At 37.1% G+C, this 20,376-nt stretch overlaps 1 protein-coding gene across 1 annotated transcript; it reads left to right on the top strand.

Moving 5' to 3' along the window:
* Positions 1-332: 332 nt before the first annotated feature.
* Positions 333-7,771, top strand: LOC103965524 (SWI/SNF complex subunit SWI3C). The gene is made up of 9 exons (XM_009378593.3): positions 333-549; positions 710-1,246; positions 1,787-2,325; positions 3,614-3,977; positions 4,072-4,145; positions 4,921-5,048; positions 5,377-5,450; positions 5,524-5,708; positions 7,152-7,771. Exons 1-9 carry the CDS (start codon positions 531-533, stop codon positions 7,611-7,613), a joined length of 2,382 nt encoding a protein of 793 aa, XP_009376868.2. The 5' UTR covers positions 333-530; the 3' UTR covers positions 7,614-7,771.
* The last annotated feature ends 12,605 nt before the right edge of the window (positions 7,772-20,376 follow it).

Here is a 20,376-nt window from a genome sequence, read left to right as displayed (position 1 = left end):
TACGAGAATGAGAAGGAGAGTTTAAAATATCCAATGAGAAAGATTGCTAGCATTGTACATAACCAGATACAGATTAAGTGCATGTACGATCTACATTGTTAGTATTGAAGAAGGAAGTAGTTACGTGCATGAGTGATTTGATTCAACCAAATAATTGATTAAGTGCGTACATATCGTGCGTTGTAAGTGTAGAAAAAAAGAAGTTACGATTCTACCAAGTGCATGTACAACGCGCTGAGCGATTATGAAAGAAATAACCCAAAAAAAAAGAAAAAGAAAAAAGAAAAAAGAAATATTAAACCCAAAAAAAAAAAAAAAGAAAAAAGAAAAAGGAAAACCCTGAAAACTAGAATTAGCTCAGCAAAGCAAGCAAAAACACAAAGCTGAGAAGAAACAGAGAAGGCAAAGCACTAGGCTCTCTCTCTCTCTCTCTCTCTTCTGTCTGTGATTGTGTGTGTCTCTGCCTTTGATTTCTAATTTTGCGCCAATCAAAGTCCCCACAAATTTCCAATTCACTCTCTCTCCTAAAAATGCCAGCTTCTCCTTCAGGTAAGACTCAGACCTAAACCCTCTCTCTCTCTCTCTCTCCCTCTCCCTACACCTCTTTCTCTCTCTAGAAATTCAGACTCACATTTCAATTGATTACACACACAGCAATCCGCACTCCACAATTTCTGTTTTCACTCCAACATTGTTTTGAATTTTCCAGACTCACACGGCAAATGGAGGAAGCGAAAGCGCGACCCCCAAATTCGCCGGAACAAGCGCGAGGACGACGACGACGAAGACGACGACGCCTGTGCCGCCGCCGACGACGACAACGAGCTCGACCCGAACGACGACTCGAAGGACCCCCAACATAACCCCCCATCCGCTGCAGCACCTGATCCCGCCCCTCACGAGACCGAGGTCCTGGACGGTGGGGTCCGCGTAAGTGACTTCCCTCCCGTCGTTTTGCGCACTGTCAACCGGCCCCACTCCTCCGTTCTTGCCCTCGTTGCGCTCGAGCGAGGCTATCATTCCGGCGGGGACACCAAGGGGCCCGCCAGTTCCATTTTATTGGAGAATGTGTCGTACGGTCAGCTCCAGGCGCTGTCCGCCGTGTCTGCTGATAGTCCGGCGCTGGATCCGGACCGTGCAGATGGCTCCGTGGCGGCTTACGTGGTCACTCCGCCTTCGATTATGGAAGGCCACGGCGTTGTGAAGCGGTTTGGGAACAGAGTTAATGTGGTTCCAATGCACGCAGGTATATATGGTTGTCCAACTCTCTCTTGACATCTAGTTACTTGTGAGCTCAATAAAGTGGAAAACAGTTGCTAAAGTAGTAGAATTTCTGAGTATTTTTTTGTTAGCTGCAGGATTTCATACTTGTTCTGTTGTGCAAGAAAGTGGCTGGGAAGTTTTTATATTTAATAACCCATTTCGAGATTGGTTTTTCTGGAGTATCTTTGTTGTACTCTTATGCTGGTGTCTTATGGAACTATCATGGTAGCCTAATAACTGAACTGACCTGACTCGACACTTGTCTATTGTTTGGTTTGCTGACCTGGACAGACAATATGACAGTTATGTAATTACAAAAGATTTACTTTTGGGTTCTGACTCTGCTAACCTCTAAATGATTTGGATTCCTAAGCGAGTATCGCATAGATTCTATATTTTCTGCACCTTAAAGCTCTGAGATTGCTTTTGTTGCAAACCGCTATACATGTTTATTATGCATTTTTGTGTATGTAGATGCATATTAAATATGGATTTCTCTTTGTTGGGATTCTCCTGTTTGCAGATTGGTTTTTACCTGCCGCAGTGCATCGGTTGGAGAGACAGGTGGTGCCGCATTTTTTCTCAGGAAAATCATCAGATCATACTCCTGAGCTATACATGCATTGTAGGAATGAAATTGTTGCCAAATACATGGAAAATCCAGAGAAGAGGCTTGCATTTTCTGATTTCCCACAATTATCTGGTCGTCTAAGTACTGAAGATTTGACTCGAATAATCCGTTTTCTTGATCACTGGGGAATTATCAATTACTGTGCTGAAGCACCCAGTCATGAGCCGTGGAATGGCAGTTCCTACTTAAGGGAGGAAGTAAATGGTGAGATTCAAGTGCCATCAGCTGATCTTAAGTCCATTGATAGTTTAATCAAATTTGACAAGCCCAGATGTAGGCTCAAGGCAGCTGAAGTTTATTCGTCATTGCCATGTCATGATGATGATGATGTCTCTGATTTGGACAACACAATTCGGAAGCGTCTATCTGAAAACCATTGCAATTACTGTTCTTGTTCTCTTCCTAATGTATACTATCAGTCACAGAAGGAGGTACATATCTATCATCTCATTCATGTTATGTTTCGTTTGTCCATAATTCTATCAAATGGGTGGTATTTTTTCTTTAGAGGATGAATGAAACTGCAGGAACAAAGAATAATAATTTGCAGTACTTGCTGGCATGTTACCTTCATGTTGATGTGACTCCCAGGCCACTGCAAGATACCACAATAATTTTCGATGAAAATTTAACTAGCTTATCTAAACTGACTCAACTTATTGGCATCCTCAAGTGCAATTGAACTTTCATGACTTGATATTGAGCATTATACTGGTTCTTGTGATAACCTTTAGCACAATGTCACATTTTCCTTTTCCATATTAGATGCATTACTATTAATAGCATGTCCTCGAGACCTCATGTATTTTAGCCCGTTATGTTATTTTATGTAAACGCCAGCAGAATAGCTGGTGGCTCTATCAATGGCAATGCTAGTTCAAGTCTTTGTTCAAGTTTGGACACGAATACACCTTTAAAGCTTTAAAACCATCTGGTATGAAGTTAATACCTAAAAGTTAGAGAGAGGGGGCCAAGTTTGGACACAACTATACCTCTAAAGCTTTAAAACCATCTGATAGGTAGTTCATAACCAAATATAGATAGATAGGTAGTTAAGCTGACTTTAATTTCATGTTAATTCAAACTTATAAGATTTTGCCTTTTATTAAGGAACTTTCTTAGCCTAGGATTTTTCCCTTGATAAATTGACTTATTCATCTTATATATTTTTTCCCTTCACAGTAGAAGGATATTATTAAACAAAAAAAAAATCTAAAATGGGGTTTATTTAGTTCAAAAGTTGCTTCTATTTGATTTAATAAGATATTGAGCACAAGTGATATTGTTTTACGGGCTTCAATTAGTTAAATTAAAGGATTATAAAAGGAAAGAAAATCTTATTGTAATTTTAAAATAAGCAGCCCTTTTAATTTGTGAATTTTCAAATAAAAGATTAGCTGCAAACATATGAATTGACTAGCCTGTGCCGATACCTGATGAGCATAAACCAAAGGTTAACTTCTTAATTTCAACAGCCTTCAAGGCACTAATTCTCTTCCAGGTCTATTTCAAGCATTAGAAACACATTTGAAACCCCGAGCTATATTTGAATGATGTTGAAGTTTCCCTTTATACGTTAAAAGATAGTACGTCACCTTGATGAGTTTGAGTGGAGACAAAAGATCCTTGTAGCTGAACCCAATTATTTATATTAATTCTTAGTATAGTTTGGTTGAATTCTTATTCTCTACTGTAGTTAATTGGTGTCTTGTGCTTCAGGTTGATGTACTGCTGTGCTCTAATTGCTTCCACGAGGGAAGATATGTTGTTGGTCATTCAAGCATAGATTTCATAAGGATGGATTCAACAAAAGATTATGGTGATCTGGATGGGGAAAGTTGGACTGATCAAGAAACCCTACTGCTGCTCGAGGCAATGGAAATACACAATGAGAACTGGAATGAAATTGCTGAGTATGTTGGTTCAAAGTCAAAAGCACAATGCATCCTTCATTTTCTTCGTTTGCCTGTGGAGGATGGCCTGCTTGAAAATATTGAAGTTCCGGGCATGTCCCTGTCTTCCAATTCATTGGATAGAGATGGTCATGGAGGATTTCATTCAAGTTCAAATGGGGATGCAGCAGGTTTTTTTTTATTTACTTATGGTTCTCATTCTTGAGTAATCCTGATGTATTTTCTGCATTACATTCCGACTTATCTTTCACAACTTGTCTTTAGGATCCTGCCTACAAGATGCTGATTCTGATAGTAGGTTCCCTTTTGCAAATTCTGGGAATCCAGTCATGGCCATGGTAGGTGACTAATCTGATGCATCATGATCCTTTATTTTCTTGTAATTCCCTTGAAACATATGGGCAGGTATCCTGGAAAGTTACTGTCCCAGTTATATTAAAGAAGCAAGATTAAGTATGCTTTACTTTTGTATCTTTGACACACCCCCAGTACCAAAGATAATGGAAGCATTTTCATTTCTTTCATGAAGCAACTTTTTCATCTGTTTGGAAAATGGAAATGCTTTAAACAGATGCAGCTAGACTATGCAGTCAGAACTCAGGATAAATATATTGATAGTGGCAAATATTTTAATAAACTGAGTATATTTGATTCTAAGTTATCAACTAAGACGATGAATGCATACATGCTTGTGGGAACTTGTAAGCTTTGCAATGGTTCAGTTTTTTGTTCTTGTTGCGTGGTTGGGTACTAGGACCATGCATTGTATACATTCATTCTGAGGGTGCAAAGCATTCACTTGATCATAATTGGTTTACATTCTTGAGAGAGTGGTATTGAGGCGAGCGTACAACTGGTGCAAGCACACAAGAAACAAACGAAGAAGAATATGAGATAAAAACTGATAATTGTTGTATTGATTAGTCGTTTAAAGTCATGCTGAACAAGGTCTAGAGGGGATCTATCTAGATATATGAATGCAGAATTTATCGAAGGGATAAAGGTCTTCTAGATTTCACTTGAGTTCTCAATTATGTGCGAATTTAATGAGATAAAGGTTATCCAGACTTCACTTGTGTTCTTACATAGCTAACATGTGTATAATATTTGCAGGTTTCATTTCTGGCCTCCTCTGTTGGGCCAAGAGTTGCTGCATCTTGTGCCCATGCAGCCTTGACTGTATTTTCTGAGGATAATGGTGTATCTGCCTCTGCAAGTATTATGGAAGGATCAGGGCATAGGTGATTTTCCTTTTTTGTAATGTTTTACAGCCAGAGTTAACTTTAATATATCCCTCATTTCTATTTTTTATCACCAAAATAGTTACCATGTGGAGTTCATAGGACTTTTAGTGGTTAGACATCCGCAGTTAACACCCCCCTTCCTTAATTTTTAACCCTCAAGTTGGTTTGTTAAATTCTTTTGTAAAAGATGAGTTCTCTTGTACTGCTAATCTAGTAAACACGTTGGAAAGCCCTTAAAAGTTTTTCATTTGTAATTCCCCCATGTTCTTTACTGATATTGCACAGTCTTCTCTGTTCCCCTAAAACTTGTTTCTGACCCATGAAGGACGAACTCTGAGAATATACAAGGTAGAGAAGGCGGTGCTCATGGAAATTCTGCAAATTTACTTCAGCAAAAGGGTAAGCCTTGAGTTTTCTATGTTCGTCTTGGATACTCTCTTCCAGTTATTTATGGATTAAATTCAAACTTCAGAAAAGAACTCAGCAGCCCATGGTTCTTGGGGTCAAAATGAGGCAAGGGCGATTCCAATACCTGCAGAGAAAGTTAAAGCCGCTGCCAAAGCTGGCCTTGCTGCAGCTGCACTAAAGGCAAAATTGTTTGCTGATCACGAAGAACGGGAAATTCAGAGGCTATCTGCTAATATTATAAATCATCAGGTATGAATATTGCTAAATGTAACTGTTTCTTTCCTTCTTATTTGTGTTTTTTTCTTTTCTTGTGTTAGTTAAAAAAAGAAAAAGAAAAAGAAGAGAAGACTTCCATTTTCTTTTCTCATTAATAAGTAAAAATGAGACTTTTCTTTTCATCAGATGAAAAAAAACGCAGTAAAAGAAGATATGTGAATATGGAGTTGAATCTCTTAGGAACCAAAACCAAGAGAGGTCCTTTTTAGATCCGACTTTAGCTGCTTACTTAAAAACCATATTTTGTTGTGTTGTTATATGGAAAATTAGAGAACTATTGGCATGCGCATGTGTGTATGGGTGGGGTGAAGGGGGTTAACCTTGAAATTTGACACCATAAACCATAAACTCTAAATTTAGATTTAACCGTTGGTTATCCTTTACGCTCTATTCTTCTCACCTGATTTTGCTTTCCATATTTTTATTTTTGAAAACATGATCTTTTACCAGATGCAGAAAAATGAACGCTTTAGATCGTTGATATCACATTCCAATGTTTATGGTTAGCTGAAGTATGAGTTTTATATAGTATCTAGAGAGTTTATAAACTCCAAGCAATATTTTCACTAAACGTAAAAATTTGAACATGATATAAACGATCCGAATCGTTCATCTTTCTGCATCCACTAAAAGACCATGTTTTAAAAAAAGAAAATCTGAAAAAATGAAATTTGCTGAGAAGAATGGAGCGTACACGTAAACGACAATAGACCTCTTGAAGAATGGACCATTTCCCTTGGTGATGAATGAAAATTGAAGGGTTTTATTGTCAAAAAACAACGTGCAAGCTTTGAGTGTTATTGGCAAGTTTCTGACATTTGAAAAAGGCTCCACAACCCTGAGAAAAACAACTCCAATTTGCATATCCTTGAACATTTGATATTTGTAATAATGCACTAATGTTTTTCATTAGGCTCTTATTTTGGGGTATGTAATGCTTGAAGACAAATGTGTTTTTATGTTTTGAAATAATATTTATGTGACAATGTGGTATGTAGATACTAATTTAGTATTATGTTTTTCATTTGATTATTTATTGATATATTTTCTTTAACGGGTAAGGGGTCGGGTCATATTACCCGTTAATATTAACAGGTCGAGTTTGGGTTGGGTCATATTACTCGTTCATTTTACTGAGTGTTACATGACACAACCCGTTAAGATTATTAGTTATGTCACGAAAACGAATGACACGAACACGGGAAACACAATGCGAATCCCAGGTTTATTTCATATCCTTGGTCACTGGAGATTCTCTGAGTCAAAAGCCTATTTGGGCATAACATTGCCGTACTAGTGGTTGGTTCCTTGAGTTGCCTATATCTCACTTAGCAGGGTTTATTTAATATCGCACGAACGTCATACTCAAACTGAATAAGACTAGTACTCTTATCTTAAATGTGCAATTTATGACAGTTGAAGAGATTGGAGCTGAAGTTAAAGCAGTTTGCAGAAGTGGAAACCTTCCTAATGAAAGAATGTGAACAAGTGGAGAAGACAAGGCAGAGGATGGCTAGTGAACGTGCCCGGATCATGTCAACTCAGTTTAGACCTGCTGGAGCTTCGCCCATGAGTTCAGCAGGTGCTGGTCCTTCCATGTCCAATAATAACATTGGTAACAATAGGCAACAGATTATGTCATCTTCAGGTTCACAGCCAAGCATATCAGGATACAGCAACAACCAACCAGTCCATCCCCGTATGCCATTCATGCCACGTCAACCAATGTTAGGGTTGGGGCCGAGGATACCCTTAACATCCATACAGTCATCCTCAGCGGCTCCAAATGCTACGTTTAATTCTGCAGGGACTGCCCAGTCAACGCTAAATCATCCATTATTGAGGCCTGTACCAGGTACTAGCTCCGGTTTAGGTTGAAAGAAACCGAAAGGAAAAGGTAATGGATAACATAGATGTCATTACATATCAGTCTGCTCTCATATTTTTTTTTTCCTTCTTAGATTGGAGAGGGCCTGTATGTGCATTCTCTTGATTATTAAAATTAATTTAGCTAAAAATGAATTGTGTTGTGAAAATGATGTTTGTCGTCTATACCATTCTTAATTTTCCCTTTTGGAAAATGCTTCCTTGCCCATTTCTTCTATTTTCATCTCTGGAAAGTAGTAAATGCACCTTCGAAAACTCCAGTTGTAGAATGCCGATGAAGGTTTTGGTTTTCCGAAAAGGATGAACATTTCAATTTTGTCTAGTAGTACATGGTTGAGTGGTATGATCAAATGAATATCGTAAGAGTATCGGAGTATCAATGAATTATGGATAATCACTAAATATAGTAGATTGATATTCGATACCAGATAGTTTAATGGCCCCTGTTTACCGTTTTCTTTGGGCTGTTGAGATACGATTTGCCTTTGATTGTGTCAAGATATATGTTTTCCTTGATTGTTGTAATTGATTATGTAATTATGTTTAAATTAGTCAATGGTGTATTTTAGGTTAACAACTAAAAACTAGGATATAAATTGCATCAGAATCCTTGTTAAATAGGATCTCCCTGTACCAGTCCCTGTACCATTCTATGATCAATGAAAAGTGTTACCATTTTCACATGGTAACCAGAGCCTACGATCCAACCAAAGGAGGGACGCATGAATCGGACCCATTCAATTTAGGACCCACCGCGCCCCACCCCACACCACCACCACCACCACCACCCCCCAAAAAAAAAATTACTTGTTAAAAGTGACAGTTTCTTCATTGAGCTCGGGTTTGGTGATGATCGGTGGAGGAAACTCGGTAAAAGAATAAGCTATTCGGCTGGGAAGTCCTTATTAATCGGGGATTTTAATGACATTGTCGATGATGAAGAAAAGGAAGGGCCAGCTATTAGATCACCAAGAAGGTTTTTTGACGATTCACGATGGGGGGAAATTCAAGAGTGCCGAGATTTAGTATTGGATTCTTGGCAAGAGAGGATTGATGGATCGTTGGCTTTCCAGGTGAGTGAGGATTCATTTCTCAAGGCCAATAAAAGGAATAAATCTTGGTGGGGTTGGAAAGGAATTATACTTAGTCGACAATTATTACGAGTTGGGAATGGCTCAAGTATTAAAGCAGCGAATGACCCTTGGATCCCAAAACCCAACTCGTTTAAACCTTTGATGAAGCAAAGGGCCACAGCTCCACAGGTGTATTTTCTCATTGACCCCGTGACTAAGGAATGGAAGGACGACCTTGTGGCTGAGTTGTTCGAGTCGGAGGATGCATAAATTATTAGATCGTCCATTTGGCACTACACGAGCAATGGGATATATACGGTGAGACCAGGGTATTTTGTTGCGTGTGAAATGATGAAAAATGGATTGAGACAGTGACGAGATGGAGGAAACCAGCCTTTGGAAGGTTGAAACTGAACTATGATGCGACATGGAGGAAGGATACAAGAGTAGGTGGTGTGGGATTTCGCGGGAATTCTAAAGTTGGCGGGAGGGGAGGTGACCCATTATGGTTGAGGCAGCTGCTATCCGTTTGGCTCTATAGATGTGTATGCTAAGGGATATTCCCAAATTAGGTGAGGTGCTCGAGGTTGAAACCAATTCAAAGGATTGGTTCAAATGCTCAACAAAGAGGCCCAAGCTGATGTTTCTATAAGGGTCTTTTTGGTTGATTTTTGGAATATGATGTGGTCTTTCCAGTCGGTGAAGTTTGTCTTCACTCCTCGGCAATGCAATCGTGCAGCCCATATGGTGGCGGCGTACGTTTTGAAGCATGGTGGGAGATTTGGCTGTGATGAATTAGGATCATAATTTGTGTTTAATATTTTAGTAGAAGATGCAAATGTATTCACTCGTATTTGATTATTAATACAATTCTACCTTCCGGCACAAAAAAAAAAAAAAAAAACCAAACACCATGCCCACCAATCGTGATTCATCTCCTACTTCTGGCTTAACAAACCAGATGCAAAAACATCCTCCACCATGGATGACTCCACTGATCCTTCCGACCCCTATTACGTACACTATTTATTTCTTCACACTCAAAGGGTAGTGGGATGAACTGCCCTCTAACCAGATAGATTCCTGCTCATGTGGGGCATTAAAATATCTGACTGAGTGCGAAGAAGAACAACGCTTGATGCAGTTACTAATGGAACTAGATGAATCCTATTCTACTGTTCCAGGGACCATTCTCATGATGAAGTTGCTTCCTTCCACACGAATGGCTTATGGCCTTCTTGCTCAGAAAGAAAATCAAAGAAGGATTGCTGCATCTCATCAGAATACTGAGAGTATGGCGATGCTCAGTATATCTCATCGAAAACCAAATAATGGCAGGCAAAACTTTTAGACCCAGTCATCCTCCTCGAGTAATCACTCGCGTGGAAATCACAAGGGACAACTAATGTGCTCTCACTGCCAAGGCAACAGCCACACATAGAAACTTGTTTTTGGCTGCATGGCTTTCCCGAAGGCCACAAATATCTCTTTTGTATCCACACAATTCAACACGAAAATCAAAGCCATTTGGGTTGACAACGGGGTGAATTTGCATATTTACAATCATATTTTGTGGATCATGGGGTCTTATACCAACACACTTGCACCTATACACCCCAACAAAATGGAGTTGTAGAGAAAAAACAGCGCCACCTCCTTGAAATGGCCTGAGCACTTCGTTTCATGCTAATCTTCCACTAAAATTTTGGGGAGAGTGCGTTCTTACAACCACATACCTCATCAACCGATTACCCACACAAGTACTTGCTAGAAAAACACCTTATGAAATTCTCTTTTCCCGAACCCGAACATATAACCATTTGAGAGTTTTTGGGTGTTTGTGTTATGCAACAAATCTCCAACCCACAAACAAATTTGCCCAACGTGCCTGCAATGTGTTTTTGTCGGCTATCTTCTAGGCAAAAAGGATATCGACTATATGAACTTGAATCTCACAAATTTTTGGTTAGCCGGGATGATATTATTCACGAAAATATTTTCCCCTTACATCTCCAAATCATACATCTGTCCCTGTTCTTTATAATTCTAATCAACCTATTCCTGATTGTAGACCCATTACACCACTCTCCAGGCAAACTCCACCTACCACCGAACCTACAACTCCACAATCCCCTACATCCCCACCTCTTAATAATACCTCATCTGATTTCCCTATCCATTCCTCTCCATCTGAAACCTCAAAACCAAACAAACCTTCTCTTCCCGTCACCGGCATCTCCTAATTCCCCACTACCCGAGACCGCTCCCATCTCTTCTCCCCTTGCTCCACCCTCGCTTCGTTGTTCGAATCGAATCTCGCAACCGTCAGTCCTCCTTCACGACTTCCACTGTGACGCACGTGTGCCCTCCGCACCCATCCAATCATCTTCTTCTACACCAGGTACGAGCATTAGAAACCCTCTTTCCAATTATTTTTCATATCACAATTTATCTCATCTCCATAAAGCTGTTGTTGCTGCCATCTCCAAAATAGTTTAACCCACTACTTATACTCAAGCATCCTCTGATCCTCTTTGGTGTGAAGCTGTGGCCAAGGACATTGGGGCACCAGAACAAAATAACACTTGGGGTCCTCACCTCTTTATCTGCAGGCAAGAAACCCATTGGATGCAAATGGGCATTCAAAGTTAAGTATAATTCCAACGACACCATTGAACGATACAAGGCACGCCTTGTTGCCAAAGGGTACACCCAACAAGGTCTTAACTACAGCCAAATTGGTGACATTTCGGTGCTTTCAATTGGCACCTCCATCAATTGGATGTTCAAAACGCTTTCCTTTGTGGCGACTTCGACGAGGAGGTTTATATGCGACTAACTCCCGGTCTTTGCCGAAAGAAGAGAACATGGTGTGTTGGCTCCAAAAGTCACTCTACTGCCGTCGCACAAAACTGTTTTGCGCAACGAAGGTGAACCTTTGTCGCTCAAAGTCAATGACTTTTTCCTTAGAAAATAGAATTCGTTTCTTTGTCTTTACAAAAAATAAATAAAAACAAAAATAGGAGTAATTAATTGTGACACGTTCACTAAAAAAAAAAAAAAAATCCTTTTGTAGCAAATCATTTATTAAGAAAAATAAATACACTTAACACAAAAGCAGAAAAAGAAATAATAATAACATGGTCCTGAGTGTCTACCATTTATATTTAATATTAAATTAATTAAAATTATTAATATTATGGGCGAACGACGGGAATTGAACCCGCGCATGGTGGATTCACAATCCACTGCCTTGATCCACTTGGCTACATCCGCCCCCTGTAGTATTACAAATTAATAATTTTTCCGCCATTTATCATTACTTGTAAGATAAAATACAACTTAAATTGAAAACTTTATTCTTTTTTTTTTACTAAAAAAAAAAGAATAAAACAAATAGTTTAAGTAATAACTAAACCTAAAAAAATACTAAAACTAAATAGTAAAGGAGCAATAACAAACCTCTTGATATAACAAGAAATTTTTTATTACTCCTTTACTTTCAAGAAGGCAGAAAATGCAAACCCAATTGCAGCAGGTTTTGGGCGTGTCTCCTTCTTCTAGGCGAATATAATGTGACATTTTAAAAGTTTAGTTTAATAAAATTTCTGCAGGCAGACAACTTTAATCACCTTTTGTAGACCTTAATGAATGGTTCCAAAACTAAATTATTTCTTCCTTAAGATTTTGTGGTATCCACTAATGTAAATATTTTAAATTGAATATCGAATTCGTTCATTGTATTCATATAGGGTCAAGGAGTATAGCCGTAAAAAATCATCAAAATCGGAGTTAAAATAACGGTTAAATCGTGATTTTTCGTTTATAACCGTTGAAAAGTTTTGTCCCGTTACTAGATCTCTGATTTTTTTTTTTTTTTTTTTTTTGTTGTTATTTTCGGCGTATGCGATCTCAAAGTATATACAAACAAGTGTGATGGTTCGATCGTTGAAACTAGTGTCGTATAATGCGTATCCCATCAAGTTCAGTGGTATATATTGATGAGTCCATATTATACCATATATTTTACCCTATTCTTAGTTATAGTTTATTGGTTATTTTGGTAGAATTTTGATACTTTGTTATATATTTTCAATGTAGGACATTCAACTTCCTCTAGATTAAAAAGTATTCAAACGGATGACTTTTGGAGTGATTCTAATTGGAGGATGTTTATGAGTCTTTCAAGCCGTTTGACCGTGGCGATGAAATAAAGGCCCAGAGCGCAGCTTTCCTAGATTGATGTTTCTGTACATTTGGGTATTTTGGAGGTCATGATGGCATATTTTAAGGAGCATTCCTTCGAGATTTTGTTAGGGACATCTCAAGCTTTCAAAAGAGACTTTTTGGGACCAAATTGGAGTTGATTTGGTCAGTCAAAAGTCTGATTTTCTGAGAAGTCCAAATTTCAGTTCAAATAGGAAACCTTTTATTTCTTAGTTATCTTATTCTATTATGTTTCCTAGTTTTTAGAAGACATTTTCTAGGTAGGATTTTATTTTGAAATAGTATAAATAAGGCTATTTAGCCATTAGAGAGGGGGAAGGGCATCAATTTGGAGAACTTAGCTAGGCTTTGACAATTTGTATTTCAAGGTGTTTTCTATCCTTTTTCTATTTCAATAAAATTCCTTTTGTTTTATGGTTGTTCGTAACTAATTTTCATTTGCTAGGGCAATGCCGTGAGCCTTAGCATGAATATGTAGTCTTTATTTAATTGCTTATGATATTATGCATGCATGTTTTGAATTATTAATCACTGTGTTTAAACTGTCTCTATATCTTAATGCTTAGCTACCATTAGGATGTCTAGATAAGTAATCGGATGCAATTCGATTGGAATAGCATTGGAGGATTGAGTATTGCTTCTTGTGATTGATAGTTGTAATTTCACCTAGGGCGAATGCCACGTCTTAGGGGTGTTTTTCAGAGGGTTTTCACAAAGTGTAATGAGTCATGCATGTTTATATTTGATCTCAATGCCATAGACACATTATACGTTTAATATACGTTCTTACTTGAATGCCACAAGTAGAATATGCATAAGGAAAACCTAACCTTCAAAGTTGTATGGGTAATTTATAAGTAATTAGTAAATCTACATAGGATTGTTAAGGGGATGGCAGAACCCTAGTGCTTTTCCAATTTTGTTTCTCAATGCCTTTTCTCTTTGATTTGTTTTCTTCTTAATTGGTTATTTGTTGCTTTTCCTAAATTAATTTTATTAAATTCGTTTTTATTATTTACAAATGCAAAATCAACCTTTTTCAATCTTTGTTTTTAAATAATTAACAAAGATTTTGGTTTTGCATAAATTGTTTTAAATAATCCATGCGGAAAACGACATTGCTTGAGCCGTTTATACTACAACTACCTTGTTCTCTTGCAAGTATTTTTAAGTGTTTTTATCCTTACTTTTGCAGGTGGTAAAAAAAAAAGAAAAAAAAATATATCAAGTTATTATGTGTGAAATGTTAAATAAAGAGGACGAAAGGTAGGGATTTTAGTCGAGTCTCCTTAACCATGTTAGTTCACTTTACACCAAAGGAAGTTCATGAATTCTTTTCTAATTGATTCTAAATGGCTTAGACTCCGTGGTGGGATTGATTGGAACTTTTGGAAAGATGTTCTAATTTTTAACGTTTTCTATGGATTGCAACTTGAAAGTGAAATTTTTGTGTCTTAGTTAGTTTTGTTTAAGTTTCTAGTTTGTTAATTTTTATATTTGTTTTTGAGTTTTGTTTTGCTTGAGGACAAGCAAAAAGCTAAGTTTGGGGGTATTTGATGAGTCCATATTATACCATATATTTTACCCTATTCTTAGTTATAGTTTATTGGTTATTTTAGTAGAATTTTGATACTTTGTTATATATTTTCAATGTAGGACATTCGACTTCCTTTGGAGCAAAAACTGAAAAAACGGATGATCTTTGGAGTGATTCCAATTGGAGGATGTTTGTGAGTCTTTCAAGATGATTGTGTCAAAGTTTCAAATTTTTTTACCAAGTCGTTTGACAGTGGCGATGAAATAAAGGCCCAGTGTGCAACTTTTTCCAGATTGACGTTTATGGACGTTTTGGGTATTTTGGAGGTTAAGATGTCATATTTCGAGGAATATTCATTCTGAGAATTTGTTAGGGACGTCTCAACCTGTCAAAAGACACCTTTTGGGACCAAATCAGAGTTGATTTATTCGGTCAAAAGTCTGATTTTCTAAGAAGTCCGAATTTCAGTTCAAATAGGAAACCTTTTATTTCCTAGTTATCTTATTCTATTATGTTTCCTAGTTTTTAGAAGACCTTTTCTAGGTAGGATTTTATTTTGTAGTAGTATAATAAGGCTATTTAGCCATTAGAGAGGGGGATGGGCATCAATTTGGAGAACTTAGCTAGGCTTTGACAATTTGTATTTTAAGGTGTTTTCTATCCTCTTTCTATTTCAATAAAAGTCCTTTTATTTTATGGTTGTTCGTAACTAATTTTCGTTTGCTAGGGCAATGCCTTAAGCCTTTGCATGAATATGTAGTCTTTATTTAATTGCTTATGATATTATGAATGCATGCTTTGAATTATTAATCACTGTGTTTAAACTGTCTCTATATCTTAATGCTTAGGTACCATTAGGATGTTTAGATAAGTAATCAGATGCAATTCGGTTGGAATACCACCAGGGGATTGAGTATTGCTTCTTGTGATTGATAGTTGTAATTTCACCTAGGGTGAATACCACGTCTAAGGGGTTGTATGGTTTTTCAAAGGGTTTTCACAAAGTGTAATGAGTCATGCATGTTTACATTTGATCTAAATGCTACAGACGGATTGCATGTTTGATATACGTTCTAACTTGAATGCCACAAGTAGAATATGCATAAGGAAAACCTAACCTTCAAAGTTGCATGGGTAATTCATAAGTAATTAGTAAATCTACGTAGGATTGTTAAGGGGATGATGGAACCCTAGTGCTTTTCCAAATTTGTTTCTCAAAACTTTTTCTCTTTGATTTGTTTTCTTCTTAATTGGTTATTCGTTGTTTTTCCTAAATTACTTTTATTAAATTCGTTTTTATTATTTATAAATTCAAAATCAACCTTTTACAATCTTTGTTTTTAAATAATTAACTAAGATTTTGGTTTTGCACAAATTGTTTTAAATAATCCCTGCGGAAAACGATATTGCTTGAGCCATTTATACTACAACTACCTTGTTCTCTTGCAAGTATTTTTATCCCTACTTTTGCAGGTGGTAAAAATACTATCAAGAAATTGGCACCGTTGCAGGGGTTTGTTTTAAATAATTTGTGTTTATCAACTTCTAGTTAATTATTTTTTGTATATATCTTTTTATTTACTTGATTTTAATTTTTTTTTAGGTAACAATTTGTTGGTTTTAAGAGCATTGTAGCAATGTATTGGTTTGGAGCCACACAAGAAACACTTATAGTTTGTTCTCTTTGCAATTTGAATACTCACGATATTATGTGTTGTCCTCAGTGACAATTTTTTTCCAGAGTTCGTGCAGCACCATATCAATATGAAGAACAATTTTTAGAGGCCTAGATGCACTTCCTATTCAAATTTTTACAGTCTATCATGGCCAGTGTATCAAAATTCTATGTGGGTAAGCAATCAACAGACTTTTAAGCAGCCCAGTGGGTCACATAAACCTTCTTTGGAGGACCAGATCGCTAAATTGGAGGAGTCCACTAGGTTGTATACGGAGAGCAGCACCCAAAAGATGCAGAATATAATAATTCAATTGACAATCTAGTGCAACAAATTGGGCAGCTCACATATCAATTGGCAGAACAAGAAAATGATTCCAATTCCAATGTCCATAATCAACCAATTGCGAACCCACATGGTTCAAAGGAGTGCTCGGCAGATCAAACATTGAGATGGGAAAAAACCAACAATACTTGGACGGAAAAATATGAAATAGAAGAGCCATCAGCCAATGACACATGCCCAACAGAGGAAACAACGCCATATAACCTTGAACTTTCCCCTGAATATGTTATTACTCAAGTTATTGAGCCACCTATGCCTTTTTCCCAAAGGCTGCAGCAAACCACAATAGATTAGCACATTCAAGATTCTATGGAGACAGATGCAAAAGTGCACATTAATCTGCCATTGCGGGATGCGACTTAGAAAGCTCCAAAGCAATCACTAAATTTCAATTTATCTGACGCTCCAAGGCAACCTGCTAAGCAGCAGAAATGCATGAATACTCAAACAAATTTGGATACAAGGCAGACGGGTGGTGATGAGAAAATTTTAAATGTTGTACTGGACAGTACACCAGCTGAAGGAAAATTTGTGAAAAACATGTTCATTTAAGCAACATCAATAGCATGCAATTAACATATTAAAGGCGGAATCATGCTTGTATGCACTTAAAACAAAAACATTTACCCATGAAATTCAAAGCCTAGTAGATAGGTGAATCAAGACTCAACTCAAAAATAAAGTGAGTTGAGAAATCTATACCTTTGTAGATTCCTCTTTGCATAAGCAAAGGCTAATCACCCAAAGAGAGGGTCTTCATTCCTTGCATCTTGGATCCATGGATTTGGATGGATGAAAAGGTTTCTCCAAGTTCCCAAAATTGAGAACCTCTAAGTCTCCACACCAAGGTATATTGAAGAAGAAATGAGTGACCTAGAGGAAGTAAGATTGCTAGATTTTCCCCTCTAGATTGGCCGAATTCTTTGAGAGCAAAGGGAGGTTTGTGTTCTCATCTTTACTCCCTAGAAAACCCTTAGGATGAAATGGCTATAAAGATGTCTTTATACCACCTCACAATGGAGTGGCAAACTTGCAATTAAGCCAAGTTCACTACCCTCCTCTAAATGGCCGGCCTATGGGGATTAATTGGGCTATTTGGGCCTTTGTGAATCATTATTCATTAAGTTGTCATACAACTTAAGTCAATGGGCTTGACGTTCGAAGCCCATTGGGCCTTAAGGTCCAAAACTATCCCGAGGTCTTCAACGAATTTATTCGTTTGATTAATAATCATATTAATTAATCCTTGCCATAAATAATTAAACCATTTAATTATTCTTACTCATCTCCGTTGAATCTTCAAACTCTACCTTACACGGTGTACGATCCATTAGGTTCCTTTTAGCGAGGCAGTGGGCGATTCAAACTCTTTCAAATCGATTGTGAATTGAAACTTACTTTCAATTCTCCCGTTAGTGATAATACACTTTTAGGGCTTCCACAAACCATGAGTGACACCTAGCAGCATATCATGGTTACCCAAGCTAATCAGAAGAGGTTGAGAACCTATTCAGTTTAGGATTACAAATGCAATACGGTCTTTCTCTAATACAATACTCTTGACCACATTGTTTGGTTTGATAGTTTATTCATGTCTACTATCCAATGTGAATCTTGTGCTTATATGATTACCTTGAATGTGATCTGGAACGCATTCCAACATCTCATTCATACTCTGGCCAGAGATTCTAAATCATATCATAGAGTATTCTCCCTCAAACAGTTTGAAGGTTAGAGATCCCTTGTTGCGCATTCACTTGCCTCCATGGCTAAGTGGCTTAACCCCAACGATGCCGTGGACACCCTGATAGAGTGACGTTGACATAATCAAAGATTAAGGACCTAACCACAAGACAACTGTGATGCCTCAGGTCAAAAGACTAATTTGCATTATCCCAACCATGAGTTCTCATGTGACATGAATATGAGAACTCTTCGTTGATCGTGTTCAGTGAACTCATTCTCTATTGAGCACCTACGTACTTGTCTTGATGTCACACACACCAATGACTCGAGACTAGTCACTCTCCCTGAGAGAAGACATAGCACGTACTGATCTTAACGGACTGTCAATGCCCAATTGACAATCCTATGATCAGGAACGTTTAGGATGTGTCAACGAAAGAATGGTCTCATGAATCTAACTTCTTTAGATCGCATTCTTCCAATCACATATTCCTTGGACTTATCGTTTAAGCATATAACATTTATATGAGACGGCTCAAACAATAATGTTTGCCCTTTAAACTACATTAGTTTGAAATGTCCGTAAAGTATCATCATATGATTGGTTTTAGGGCACATTTCCAACAATCTCCCACTTGCACTAGAGCCAATCAGCTTAGTCATCATTGATGATACCTCTTCTGTAATTCATTTCATAAATGGCTGAGTAGTAGGCCTAGACAATGGATATCTATATGTTATCCATAGAAGCAACCTTGAGAATAACGACGTCACCATTATACATGATTCTCAATCATGTGGTTCAGTCTCTCATTTGAGTTCGGACCTTGATGAGACCTTGATTCCCTGGCTTGAGCTATCGCCCCATTAGTGTCATACACTTTCTGGTTGGAACCGAATGAAGAGTTCATGAATGAACTTTCCCATCCAAACAACAATGTTGTAAGCTTCTATATGGCAATATATTTTGCATACATGATGGAACACATTAAAGTCATTTACTTTTAACGTTTCCACCCAAATATCTCTTTAGTCATAATAAAGAGATATCTCATTATCACTTCATTCATAATGAAGAGATATTCTATGATGGATTAGATTCATAATCTAATACATTTACGCTTCCATTACGTTACTCTAATTCTTCCTCATTCTTGAGGAATCCATCCTTAGTATTTCTTAAATACCTAAGGATTCACTTGACAGTTGCCATGGTTCTGATCCTGGGCTTGCACTGATATCATCTTGTACCATTCTAGGTACGACTTATATCAATGTTTTCATACAATATGAAATACATAAATCACCTTTCTGCGTATGCATAAAGGATTCTATTTACGTATTATTTCTTTGGGAGTCAAAGGGTACATTCCCTTTGAGAAGAACAACTTCCTAGTCTCACTAGAATTGTCATTCTAATTGAAGTTTATCATCATATGAGAAACTTCCTAGCATCTCATTGTCTATTTTAGGGATTGATATAATCCAATTATATCTTGAAATCTATCATTATAGATTTCCATCCCATGTATATAGACTATGTCTCCCATATACATTCTATTATAGAATGTTTAAAGTCATAACTTTAACGATGAAGAATTCCTTTCATTTTCAAAATTAATATATATCATATATATATTCAAATTTAGGAATATGATCAACTCCCACTAATCTTTTGTAAACCTAGTAAACAAAAGATTCATTTATATCTTTATGAGAAATCAAACAATTGATCTTTTCTCATAAGACGCTTATGGCTCCCACTAGCTTGCTAAGATCCATGATGGATGGATCTTCTTACAACTAACATGTCTTAGAAGTATATATCATATATATATGGGTAATTGATAATGTCCAACGAACTAAATCTTATTTATGTTCATTCTTCTCCTAATGGAGAAATTCATTATCTTATGATGCTACTTTCCTTGATATTTTTCAAGGAAATTAATCTAAAGTGTTACTTTTTCCTTGGATCAAATCTAAGGAGGTAAATACTTTAGACGTCTTACTCATCTACTTACATTTCTTGAATTCTTTGAAACCTTTTGCAAAGTATTCGGACTTGTGTTTATTCAAAATAAACTATAGTCCAACCGAGAGTGATCTTCGGTGAATGTCATATAACATGAGTAGTATTATGTTGTGGACAAGTGCCACTAACATCTAAGTGAATTAACCTCAACAACTTTGTGATTCTTTCTTCTTTC

The sequence above is a fragment of a genome, unplaced genomic scaffold (genome assembly GCF_019419815.1).
Source record: "Pyrus x bretschneideri cultivar Hongxiangsu unplaced genomic scaffold, Pyrus_bretschneideri_v1 Contig78, whole genome shotgun sequence".
Lineage (NCBI taxonomy): Eukaryota > Viridiplantae > Streptophyta > Magnoliopsida > Rosales > Rosaceae > Pyrus > Pyrus x bretschneideri.
This window is presented reverse-complemented; position numbering and strand designations above follow the sequence as displayed.

Bases quoted from the DNA above. Each gene is read 5' to 3' on its own strand.
- LOC103965524 (XM_009378593.3), top strand. The intron at 4,146-4,920 runs GTAGGTGACTAA...TAATATTTGCAG, and splicing joins GGAATCCAGTCATGGCCATG to GTTTCATTTCTGGCCTCCTC. The intron at 5,451-5,523 runs GTAAGCCTTGAG...TTCAAACTTCAG, and splicing joins AAATTTACTTCAGCAAAAGG to AAAAGAACTCAGCAGCCCAT.